Consider the following 12906-nt stretch of genomic DNA (forward strand, 5'->3'; position numbering starts at 1 on the left):
AAACACAAGAAAACTTGAGAATTAACCTCAACTCATCTCTGTGTAGCCATGGACTTAATTTAAATCACACTAGCTTTGAACAGTAAGTCTCGGGGACCCCCTGTGCTCTTTAGGGGAGCCCCTTGAAATTGGGAACCACTGTCCTACAGAACAAGGGTTTCATGTTTTTCCAGCAGAGCCAGCAGATCCTACATGTTTGAATCAGACACAGCTAGTCATTTTAATATTTATCCTAACTTACTGACATCTCATTCTCATCTTACAGTTCTAGCACTATGTGTAAATGTTTTAAAAATCAACTTAATTTTGTGGCACCTTTGAAGGCAGGATCTGTCCCTGTGGTCATTGTTTCAAAGGTATACATGAAATATGTTGAAAAAGCAAAAGGAAATTTTGAAACTCTAATTTACTTATGTTGTTAAATGAATATATACTAAAATTACGTTAAAGAAAACTTAACTTTATGAATATATGGGGTAAAAAATGTTAAAATCCGTTGACTGTTGCACAAAATCAACAGCAGAGGGCGCTACAGTGCATCTATTGAGATGACCACTGTGGGTGAAAAAAAAGCTATAAGGCATTCTTTCTTGTTGTGTTAATATATTGTATATTATGAGAATATAACTTAAGACCAGTCTCAATTTATCATTCAAATATTTATAACATTTTTTTTACAGTATTTAAACTTTTTTATATGAAATAAATGAATATCTCTTATATAAACACATCTGTATGAAAAAGTACACATTCATAGACAGTACATAAAACAGTAATACACTACATATTACAAAATTCAAGAAATATATTAGGTTGCATTCAGTATAAACTGTACAATGAAGGATACTGAAGAGGGGAGCATATTTTGTACAGGGAATGTGCAAAATTAATGTCCAATTACTGGGCCTTTGTTTACTGGCAAAGAGAAAAGTCTGTTAGTTTTTCTCCATGAATGAAGTTCAGGGCCCCTTTTAAACCACATGTGCTTCGGTCAGTAACAGACTGTGCAAAAATATACAGATGATAAGAAATGCCACAGGTCAGCAGGAATCACTATGAACTCCACTCAGTAATGGCTGAGCTCTTCTGGAGGAGGAGGAGGGAAGTTGTAACTGTCGTCGCCTCCAATGTAGGCACCAATGCCGCTGCTTTGGCTCCCCCACTCGTAACTGTCGGCAGCCAAGCTGGGGAGTCAAAAGAAATAAAAAAAAAAACACATTACATTTCACTGCATAACTACTTCCTGTACGGCAGGTTTTGGCAGACAGGATTGTGAAGCTTTTACCTGGCTTGGATGTTCTGTGGCATGACGCTCCATGCTAGATCATCGTCGCTGTCGTAGCGCCGTGGGTTGTCAAAAAAATAAGCCCTCGAGGAGAAGACGTGACCAGGGAGGCCAGAACTGCTCTGCGGGAGCCAAAAACAAACAAAAAATCAAACATGAAATACTGAGATAATAACACATACTTTACACTGCGTTTTCCATCATCTGGCACAGAACTTCCTAAACTGTTCACTAAATGGAGAAGTTTTCACTTTTGATTTAAATTTAAAAAAAAAAAAAAAATTTACCACTTAACTGAACAGATTACTTCATCTACTGTTTTTTTAAAAATCATACTGTCACCCTATGGAGGGATCCTAATCCTAAGGTTGGGAACCACCCGCTCTGTGGAACTGTTGGCTCACCCTGTCCAGGTTTGGCTTCCGAACTCTGAAGAAAAACACTACAAGAGAAGTCGGAAGCAGCTCCCATATGAATAAAATCACTCCGAAGACGATGTAGCCAGTGTCACCAAGAGTCGACTGTAAATCTGCCTGGTAAGAGAAGAAAAAAAAACACATAACATGTATTTAATAAATAAAAATAAAGAGATATACAGTAAATAACAGCATAAAATAGAATTTTATTAAATCAAATTTAATGTGAATAATAATTAAATGAAAAATATTGCTTTTACAACATCAGTTTAGAGTTAAAAGGATTCCTAATTAATAGGGAACGCTTTCTTTGTGAGCATTGAGTGGAGGAAGGAAGAGAGACAAACTTAAACTTGATCAGCTGGTCAACCACAGTTAGACTAAAGTGTGTGTATATGTATATTTTGTATTATGTAGAATTGCCATATCGATGCAGTTGCTATGTCAACCACTAGCTGCATTACTTGTAAATACTAGGGATTTTTAACCCTATGTTTTTATGTAAATACTTATGTATATTTTTCAAATTATATCATTTTATTATTATATTCTTACTATTTTTTTTAATCAAACCTAGAACTTGCTGCTAATGATGACTCAATTTGACTTCAAAGACTGATAAATTATGCTGAATCTGATTTACTTGTAATAACATCAAGATACTTAAAGTTAAAATCCCAAAGGCTTTAATTTTCTTGGAGAAAAAAACTAAACGAAAAGTCCTTTTATCAAAAATGAAAATAATCGTGTCACAATGTGGTAACCACCTTCTACTTTTTTGCTATTTTTTTTGTTATTAAAGATTGTCTCACATTTGATCAAGAATAAATGGAAAGCTACCTTGGAAACTCCCCTAAAGGTCTAAGCAAAGTGGCACATATCTTCTCAAAGATTTGTTTGGTTGCAAATAATAAAAAAAAAAAAATCACTATGACAGAGTGCTGGCTACAAAGGGCCCCTTTCCCCTATAGCACAACTTACCAAGACAATAAACTTAAAAATATGTACCTTCCCTCTCCAAAAGGAAAGAGGAGAAAAGTGGGGAAAAATGTGACTGTTGCAAGTACAGTATGTAGATTTGTAACTGGACTCTTTGTTTTATACTTGCACACATTGTTATGCTTTGAAATTATGACCCTCAGATCTCTGCTCTTCCAAGTTTGTGAAATATGTTTTGGCTCTTTGCAAAGATTTAAATAAATTAATTAAACTTTCAATCATACATGTGCACTAAATATGAACCTAGCAACCAGTTAGCACCAGCTAGATAACTAGCTTAGCCTGTAAACCCCTGTAAAAACACGGGGTTTTTTCACACTTAAGTTTTTGGAATTAAACAGGATATACTGTAACGTGTGGATTAGTGAGCTTTGGGGGTGTTGGTGAGCAGATTTGATCATGTTTAAAGCCTTCCTCTTGACCAAGAAAATCTAAATATGCTAAGCTAAGCTAACTACTTGTTTGCTCCAGATTCATATTTGCCAAGTGTAGTCATTCTGCTGGGTTAGCTATAAATAAATCAGAGTTCCTCCTGTGAAGCTATTTCTGGTGACTTACCTGGTCTGACACGTTGTACCAGTCGTAATCGAATGAGTTAATACTCTTGTTTGAAAGTCCCAACACAACCAGGTTGTAACATGCCCTGGATGTGTACAGGAGGATGACGATGGCTCCTATAACTGTCACCTGGCATACAGACGTCCCCTGCACAAGATCGTGCATACAGTATAAAACAGACAGTCACATTTAGGATGAAATGATAAAATCTTGTGAAACAATCAGTGAAATCTTGTATAAATTACACAGTGAAGGCAGGAATAACTCCTGTTGAAGCTTTGACTATCAGATAAATCATCTCAGAAAAGAGAAATGCCTTTGCTTTTATCTGATCATTACACCCTGATTAAGTTCTGTCTCACCTTGGATTCCAGGTAAATGTTGGCCAAAGACATCTTGGCAATCTTATAGAGACATAAAGAGAGCGAGATGGCACACAGGACAAAAAGTGTGTCATTGATTGCGACCCTCACTAACACAATGGTGTGTGCTTCTGCGAAGGACATCCTCACCAGCAGGGCACACACTAAATTCACAACTAAAAACACCAGGCTGATGAACAGGAAGATAAGGTACAGGGGCAGCCTGGCAGAGAGAGAAAAGAGATTACTGTCACTATTTATTACTTTTTATTCTATTCTATTACTTTTCAAACTGCCCAAAATACAGCAGTAAACTAACTGCAATCCAGTAAGCACCTGGACTCACCTGTACCTCAGAAGCTCTGGTGCATATTTCGACTTTGCCTTAAAGATGACCTGTGGAAAAAAAAAAAAAAAACAAGACACTTCATCATGCAAATTCGTCATGCTATTTTGGTAAACTATCTTCACTTCTCTATTTTTCCATCCTGAAAAAACAAAAGACCAAAAAAAAAGGAACCTGTTTGAACAGGACTAAAACCGTCACAACAAGCACAAGGCTGTGGAGTTTTTGTAAGATTGTCAACAGAGGTTCACATCAGCACAAGAGGATTATGCTAAAAATAAGCTTCAGGCAGAGGCCAGCGAAGCCATTAGTGTGGTTATGTAGATTATGTAAGCTGTTGAAGAAATGATGCAGCACATCAGACTAGCTGATCTAAACAAGACTGTGTTACACTGATGACAAAGGATAATATTTACTGGATGGCAAACTCTTCCATCCATCCATTTCAGTGCTCTTATCAGGACAGATTATAAACGTCTACATCCTGATTTCAGAATATAGACATTTTAAATACATCATGTTTTAAATACATTCGTTTTTGACATTTTCCATCTGGTAATATTCATCTATGTTCAAAAAATATTCCAGCTCCAACCGAAATGGCATGTCACCTAATTTACTTATCAACTGAATTCAATAACTTGTGCTCTGCAAGCGTGTAAGGGGTGACTACACATCTAATTATAAGCTCGGCCCTAGATGCATGGGTTTATCAACGCTGTTTAAAGTTTAATAAGACAGTTAGGTAATGCCACAGTTACATATCAACCACTAACACATTTGATATTTTGCCAAAATTCTGCACAATACCTCCTAGTTCACATGAGAATTCAGACTATCTTTAGGCGCAACATGAATGTATGTTTTTCTCAGGATCTTCTTTATTCCATTTGATGTCTACTGTCAGTGTGTGTAGCCTTCTGTTTCCAAACCATATTTGTGGTAGTTGTAGCTGTACCACCAATCTTGTAGTGTTACAGATCCTGCCTGTTCATACTTAACCCTCGTTTTTTTCAACAAGTGTGTCAATCTCTGCAAATCCACCACACATTACAGTGATAACATATAATCCTGCTAACTCACCTGTGCAAAGTAGAGGTTCATGAGGCACAGTGTGAAGAACTGCAGGCAGACTGGGAAACAGTAGAGCAGCCAGAAGGGAAATGGCCCCAAAGTGTTGGCAGTGACAAAGTTCCTGAAGTAGAAAGAAAAGAGAACAGTGCGCAGGGCCGACCACAGCAGGCACAGGAACAGGAATACAGTCTGGTAGCTGAGGCGCTTGTGTCGGTACCGCAGGACCAGCCAAAGCTGCACATAGATGAAGATGAAGAGGAGGGAGTAGAAGATGGTGTAGACCACCGTCAGGCCTAAAGTAACGTAGGGGGGAACGGCTGGGCTCAACGTAGGCAACGGCAGGGACATCTCCATCTGCGACGACTCCAGCATGGGCTCCATGATTTGCTCTCCCTGTCCGCGAGGAGAGGTGGGTTGTCTTCGCCGGTGTTAGATGCCAGTCTCTGGCTTCAAAGAGCTGGCCCCTCGAGCTATCAGGCACGTCCGAGGAGAGATATGAGCCGCAGCTAAAACGCAGAAAAGGAGGAAGAAAACGAGGCAGCGGATGCGACTGTCACAAAACGCGAAGAGAGAAAAGCGATGGGGAAGGAAAGAAGTCCAATTTCCAGCAGCAGACCCTGAGACAGCCAGGGACCGGGGCACATGATCGCTGATGAGCACCCACAGTTTTGTCGGGAGCTGCGGCAGCAAGGAGGCTGCAGAGCGCGGCTCCGAGATCTGTGCGAGGAAGACCAACTGCCTCCTCAAGTCGCGCTCATTACGTGACGCTACGCATCAGCTGACGCAAGCTACTGTACCTTTAACCCTGTGATGGGGCTTCCCACCACTTCTCTGATCCCAGAGGGCAGCTCAGAGCTTTTACATGTTTTTACTTTCATTTTTATTTTGATGCATTAAAAACTTTCACATTGGTCTTAGAAGATAAATAGACAACAATGAAAAATAAACATCGTGTAACATCAGAAACGTGGTGGACAAAGTAAGCATAGGCCTGTTAGTTTTAGTTCGTGGAAAATCTTAAATCACAGAACATCAGACAAACAACAAAACATGAGCATTTACAGAGTGGCATTATTTATTTAACAAAATCTGAATCCAAATTTGGAAGACGTTTGTGAAAACTAAACACATCCTTATAGCTCCTCTCTTAATTAAAAGGGTGAGCATTTCTGTACTGTAAAAATACCATAAAGTAAAATACAAAGTTATTTTAAATAAACTGCAAAACGTCAACATATCAAATAATGCAGTAAAGTGGCTTGGCTCAAGTCTTATAGCTTAGAGGGCAGTGCTTCAAAATATATTCTACTCAGTCATCTGATTAGACGAACAGAATGGGAATTCAACAAGGCTCAATTTTAGGCCCTTTACTTTTTACTTTAAATACAAATTATTTGTCCAGCAGCTGTACATATTAGATGTATGCAGATGATATATGGTTATTTAAGTGTCTGCAAAAACCCCTAACATGGCAGTAAGGTTATTCTCAAAAGAAATGTCTGCTGTCACATTTGCTTAGAGAAAATGACAAAAAGATGGTCTAAATGTGTTTTTCAATCAGAGGGAAAGTCTATTAAAACCCCAAGGTAAGTTTTTATGCAAGGGAAATAGAAAATGCCAAATAGTTAAATTTATTATGTATGATTTGAGATTCCCAACTTCACCTTTATGGACATACCAAGAGGTGGGTAAAAACAAAATCTGTCAGGTGGCATCATTGATGTTTACTCATCTTAAGGAAACCTCATTTACTGAGTTTTGACAGTTTGTTCAATTTGTCTTTATAAAACAAAATTTTAAGAGTGTGAACAATCTTGCACCAGAAATATTATTTCAAAAGGTGAACAAACAAGGAGTCAGAACCAAAGATGGGACCATCTTTGGTCAATCATCCTTCAGTGAGGATAATAAAACTATGGAATGCATTACCATCAGAACTAAACTAATTGACAAAACACAAGGTTTTTAACACACATATAAAGAAATGTTTACAAATCTGTGAACACTGACTGTACAGAAATCCTAGATCACATTCACAAATGCTTGTACACACAGAACTGTATATGCAAACTCACACATACACACACAAACCCTTTAAACTTTCTTTTTATATATAATTTTTTCACATCATATATTTGTGCCTGATCCTGTAATTGAAGCCTTACATGTTATTGTATACTCTGTATGGTTTTAATGGTTGTAGTATTTTAATTTAATACCAGGGAATAGCCTTACAAATTAACCTTGACAAAAGAAAAACCTTTATGCATGACATCTACTTTGTATGATTTTATAGTGATGTATTATGCATTTGTCCCTCTAAGACAAACATGTAGCATTTAAATTGAAAGAATAATAATAAAAAGTAGAGTCAGGTGCTACTTATCAAATTATTTGATCAAATGATCATCAGCAGGTGTGAGCAGCTTTATAAAAGGTGCAGCATTCAGGTGTGTTAACACAATGCCAAGGAGGTAAGACATCAGCAATAATCCTATGGAAGCAACTGTTGCTTGGAAAGGTTACAGCATCATATTATATTCAGACTACAATTTAGACTTAGTCAGTCTGCCAAAGTCCAAGGGCTACATTTCAGTCTCCACAGGCCTCAGTCAGCATGTTAAATGGTAAAGTTGATGACAGTACAATTAAAAATAATTAAACAAATATTACTTATTAGGAAGCTCAGGTTTGCAAAGTTGCAGTGGAACAAACCACAAGAGTTCTCAAAAATGTCTTTTGGACAGATATCACCAAAGTGGAGATCTTTGGCTGTGAAGATGATACACAGCATGTTTGGTGAAAACCAAACATAACACACTGGTATAAAGAGCACATGCCAACTTTCAAACACGGTAACAAAGGGTGCTATTTAGGTTTCTTTGCCAAGTAGAATGGGCACTTTGCAGTCACAGAGTCGACCATGAGCTCCTCTGTTTACCTATTCTACAGTCTGTCTGACAGCTAACATTTTACTGACACTGGATCATGCAACAGGATAGTTGTATGGCTGAAAAGAAAAAGAGGTGGACCAAAATTCCTCCATGATGATGTGAGAGAATAATAACAACATACACACAACATTCAAGGTATTGTTGCTAAAGAAGGTTTTTTTTTAGGTTTTTAAATCATGGGGTGTTCCTAGTTTTTCCCTACACCACCTTTTCATTTTGGTTTAGTTGTTGCTAACTGAACAGTTATACACATTTACATGCCACTGTGATTTATCCAGAACTGTATGCTCCTAATTTGAAGACCATGTAAGGAATCAATTAATCACAGCATAAAGTGAATCAAAGTCTGTGTTGCAGGTTATTAAGTTTGAACTATCTGTAGACAAGGTAGTGCACCTTTAAATAAATTAAGGTTTCTTGATCATATTATTTTATTTAGAAGTTAAGCTAAATTTTAGTTTTACCTATTAGTTTTATGCACCTTCCACAAAAGAGAACAGGGTTAAAAATGGATTTAAAGTGGCATTTTTAGTCCATGTAATGCGTCAAGCTACTCAGACCCCTAAGCCTTTACAAAATCCTGATTTAATTGATAAAAAAAAAGAAAAATGATTCAGCCGGAAGCCAACACATCCAGAGTTTTAGTTTCTATTGTGAGTCATGGTCTAAAAATACTAAATCATGCAGTTTTTGTAAAACACATTCATCGGTTCTCTGACTCTCTCCACCCACGCCTGCCTGGTTTCACAGCTGTATTTTCTAATGTTTTCAGATAAAAATGGGTAGTATTCTGTCTCTGATGATACTCTGATGCTATACACACAAATCCTGGCAAGGTTTGTCTGCACAACATGTGAACATGAGGGAGGACAAAGATGTAGCTCACTCAAACTCACCTTTGACTGTTGTGATACATTAATCGTTTACCACACAGGGACACTGCCACTGAGTCGCCACATCAACAGGATGCTACCAGCAGCAGAACAGCCTCCCCCTTAGATTATTTCACCTTTTAAATGTTTATTATAAAAAGCAGCTAAAAATAATAATAATAATAATAATTTTTTTACTTGTTATATCTTTATAGTGTCTTGTTTATTCTACAGTCTGGCTCTGGCTCTTTAAATCACCCACATATTTGGTTTTTGCTTGTAGATTAAAAATAACATTGGAGAGGTGATTAAACAGCACTTCACTCATATTATCAGGCTACAGAATCCTGTTGTGGACACATCTACAACAGTACCAGGTTGCCAGGCAACACAGTTCAAGGAAACAGACTCACAAAATCAGTCACAAATCCGAGCAACTGATATCACTGCTTCAAGGATGAATATCCCTTTTGTAAACACAAGCACTGAATAGATGCATGTAGTCATTTGATTTATTTTTTCACTTCATGGACATCTTTATAATGCTTTTGAATTATTTATATATATTTAAAGAAAAAGAAAAACTTGCAGATCTATTATATGGACCTATATTCTGTTTGCGTTCTATGGGAACTGTACTCAAGAGCAACAAAATTCACAAAACAACCAGAAGGTGGCACCTTTCAGCTGCGCAAAAACACCAAAAACTGTTGATCATCAAGACAAAACAGCTTTCGGTTTGCTTCATAATTCTATGTAAGTTAGGTTTGTTTCACAATGAGGAAAATAACATTTTAGTTTCTGAATGAGTGTGGAATTTGCATGTAGGTAGCTATTTTATGTCTCACTGCAAGTATGTAATTATAGCTAAATGAGCAGCTGTCTTTGTAAGATCATTCCTGCAAAACAGACTTCAAAGCTCAAAAGTCCCATTTCCCAGTTATATATGAATACATAATTAAATTCTCTTTGATGATTTTGTAATCAAAGATAAAACATTTATCCTTCAACCTTAATATAATTATTCCCAAAACACCTTTTACTTAGAAGTAGGTTCAAAGTTGTTTTGGAAGGTGACAAAAAACACAGCTTCTGTCTCATCTGTGGCATATTCTGTTTATATTTTGGAGTCATAAAATGCAACAAATTACAATATTTTGATTTATCGTACATGCGGTTAAATAATCCAAAATTATCTCAGGTGTTTAAAGCAGAGAAATCTTTGGAAAAAATTAAAATCATTAAGGTTTAATAACATTAAACCTTGGAAATCACTAAATACTGGGGGATATGAATCAGCTTAGAGCCCCTCCAGTCCAGGAACTAAAAACAGTAAGGTTCATCCAGAAGAAGATGTTAGACAAAAGGTGATGGAATCATAAAAGTCACAAGAATAGATCGTTATTTCATTTAAAGTTAACCTTAAATTGTGTAGAAAAATTTAACTTTGACCTGAGGGTGGTTGACTGTCGAGTTTGGTAAATACTTGTTTTTCATGGCAGCTGTTTCCAGTCTCTTTGTCTTGTGGCCCTTTAAATCAAATCACTGTTTATCTGGGATCTCTGAGCGAAAGTTATGGTCTGAGTAAGGACACGAGCTGTGAGAAATTTGACTTTTTTCTAATTATTCACGCTAAACTTTTTTCAGGATGAAGTTATTAAGATATGAGAGTTGGCCAGGAAAAGATAAATCTATAGAGCATGATCTCTAATCTTCTCTTTAATGTCTGGTAAGTCTTGTGAAATCATGAGAAAGGTCTTGTGATTTCCAAACCCATTGAATCATTGTCTGGACATACTGTATGTCTATGTCAAACACTGGAAAATTTTGACATTGAGTTGGATGTTTAAAATATGTTATTTTGGGATGACTGTGCACCACAAAAATGATTAAAGGTTCTTAAAAATCATTTGGTTTAATGGGCACCATAGATACCAAATCTCTTGATAATGTGGCTGACTGCAACTCCAGTTAGCAAGACCAAAGTGCAGGATGGATGACTGATCATCTGTTAGCGGGGCAAAGCAGTTCCATGCTGAACTATATTATCCTCATTAACCCAGCTGGAGTCGAGTCCGATAGCAACAGCGGCATGCTTCAAGTGATTACTGTATGCTACAGTGCTCTGATGCTGTTATTTACATAATGTTTCGAGCAAAAAGTATGGGGCTCTGTTGCCAGAAACTGGTCTATGCTCTGATGGTCGTTTTAATCTGTTTCCAAAGCTGCTGATAAAGTGCCAAGATTATCTCTGTTGAGAGAGTAGCCAACTGTATTACAGGACCTTATCATTCAAATACAGTTGGCTACTTTCTAGAGTGCCAAGCTAGCCTGGGAGTTGGCAAAATTACTTCTAATTCAAGACACAAGCCGACCAAAGGCTCATTCATCAAAGAATCCACTAACTCAACGAGTGTTAGATATGCCTGAAGAGACCTAACTGCTTGAGCAAGCGGCCCCCATGGCATTTGAGATTGTGGTCAGTTTGCATGACTTGCCATGTGTTGCGGCTTGTTGCTTGGCCTGACTCCTGCTGTGTGCTGTGTGGAAGAAATTTGACTTATTATGCTCTCTATATAATATAATAATCACACCTATAATGACTTCCTTTACTATATTCATTTAAACTTTTTACATTGTACAATTTTACTCATCATGCTTTTATTCACTTTTAAGGTTTAGTCTCTTCATATACATGCTCTGTTAAAAGTTCACTACGAGGGTAAGATGACGTTTTTCTGGTCCTTCCTCAGACCCTTAGTTTGTCCGACTGGTTCTGGTGGAGACACAACCATGTGAGGTTGTTTTGACGGCAGCTCTTGGAGTTGTGTGTCCACCCAAGGTCTTCAGGAAGGAGAATTCTTTCTACAGAAATGCATAACTATTGTTTTTCCTCTTGCCTCCCCAGAGTCTCTCTCGACTTCAAGTGAGTCGGGACGACCTCTCTCATTACTTGCAAGTAATTCTGTATTCAATAATTCTCTTGTAATAAACTTTTTTTATACTTTTACTCATTCCAGACTCTTGGTAATTTTTCTACAACAGTTGCTTATACCAAGAACTGGACTACTTGTGGAGCTGGGCTAGCTAGCAGCTTTGAGCTTGCTTGACTCCTGGCTAGAGCTTGCAGTTCCTGTATGGTTGGAAGCAGAGCTGGCCCGAGGCAAAGTGAGCTTAACAACCACTTGGGGCCTCCACGCCACCAGGGGGCTCCATAAGCTCACTTGAAATGTCAAGATATTTTGATCTTGAAAAAGAAAATAAAAAATGATCATTGAATAATTTGAAAGAGATGGTACTCCACACAGACATTTTATTTTATATAATTTCCATCATGGTTGCATGTCAAATAATACTTGTCCGATCATATAGTGCATGCACATAATATTTTATATGTAATATTTATAGAGGGTTGTAAAATCTTTTAGGTTCACTAACGTAAGAAGTCATAGAGAAATCAGCTTTGTTTTTAAATAATTTCTTAAAAGGATGATTTTGTATTTTGCACAACTTAAGCTGGTTAATTAGTTAAATATTAAAAAGTGTGAATAAATACTAGACCATTTTTCCTAATTTGCTACCCCACTAAGGTTTAAAAACCATACTGGTATGATTAGCCGACAAAAGAGAATGCAAATGAACTGATGTGTTACATTCACAATATATGAAATGAACATGCAGCATTAAAATTCATCACCAGTGGTGGTGCTGCAGTGGTTGGGGGCCCCAAAACCAAACTCTGCTTAGGGCCCTGTAAAGGCTCTGGTCGGCCGTTGTTGGAAGCATATAAAGCAAATAAATTGCTAAAGTGACACTTTTATATGCAGAAAGCCTTGTATAATTACTTCTATGTTATTGAGAATTGCTCTCTGGTTCAAAGATGTATGTCTAACATGCCGATTTTCTTTGGAATTTGGCTGAATTACACCAATATTAAATCTGTTATTGCTCAGCAGAAATTAGAAAGACCCTTGTCAGTTACTGGTGGCCGGGGATTTGGGCAGAGTCAGATTAGCATATTCATAGATCTCCGTTCATTG

General features: G+C 37.3%; 1 protein-coding gene across 2 annotated transcripts; it reads right to left on the reverse strand.

Annotated features, from left to right (window-relative positions):
* Positions 1-621: 621 nt before the first annotated feature.
* On the reverse strand, positions 622-5812 carry gpr137ba (G protein-coupled receptor 137Ba). Of its 2 annotated transcripts, XM_042011251.1 has the most exons (8): positions 5050-5812; positions 3967-4016; positions 3771-3843; positions 3621-3662; positions 3259-3405; positions 1690-1818; positions 1286-1407; positions 622-1184 (listed from the first exon to the last, which is right to left on the reverse strand). In XM_042011251.1, the coding sequence occupies exons 1-8, from the start codon at positions 5419-5421 to the stop codon at positions 1067-1069; spliced, it is 1053 nt and encodes a 350-aa protein (XP_041867185.1). In that variant the 5' UTR covers positions 5422-5812; the 3' UTR covers positions 622-1066. The 2 variants fall into 2 exon arrangements, with proteins under 2 accessions (XP_041867185.1, XP_041867184.1); XM_042011250.1 differs by having other exon boundaries at positions 623-1184; positions 3621-3843; positions 5050-5811.
* Positions 5813-12906: the final 7094 nt, after the last annotated feature.

The sequence above is a fragment of the Melanotaenia boesemani genome, chromosome 16 (genome assembly GCF_017639745.1).
Source record: "Melanotaenia boesemani isolate fMelBoe1 chromosome 16, fMelBoe1.pri, whole genome shotgun sequence".
NCBI lineage: Eukaryota > Metazoa > Chordata > Actinopteri > Atheriniformes > Melanotaeniidae > Melanotaenia > Melanotaenia boesemani.

What these genes read in the sequence shown, in the direction of transcription:
- gpr137ba (XM_042011250.1), bottom strand. Translation starts at nt 5,421, where the DNA reads ATGGAGCCCATGCTGGAGTCGTCGCAGATGGAGATGTCCCTGCCGTTG. An exon ending in TGAACCTCTACTTTGCACAG is followed by an intron (nt 4,017 to 5,049) that starts GTGAGTTAGCAG and finishes TTTTTTCCACAG; the next exon opens with GTCATCTTTAAGGCAAAGTC. An exon ending in GGAAGCCAAACCTGGACAGG is followed by an intron (nt 1,408 to 1,689) that starts GTGAGCCAACAG and finishes TGGCTCCCGCAG; the next exon opens with AGCAGTTCTGGCCTCCCTGG.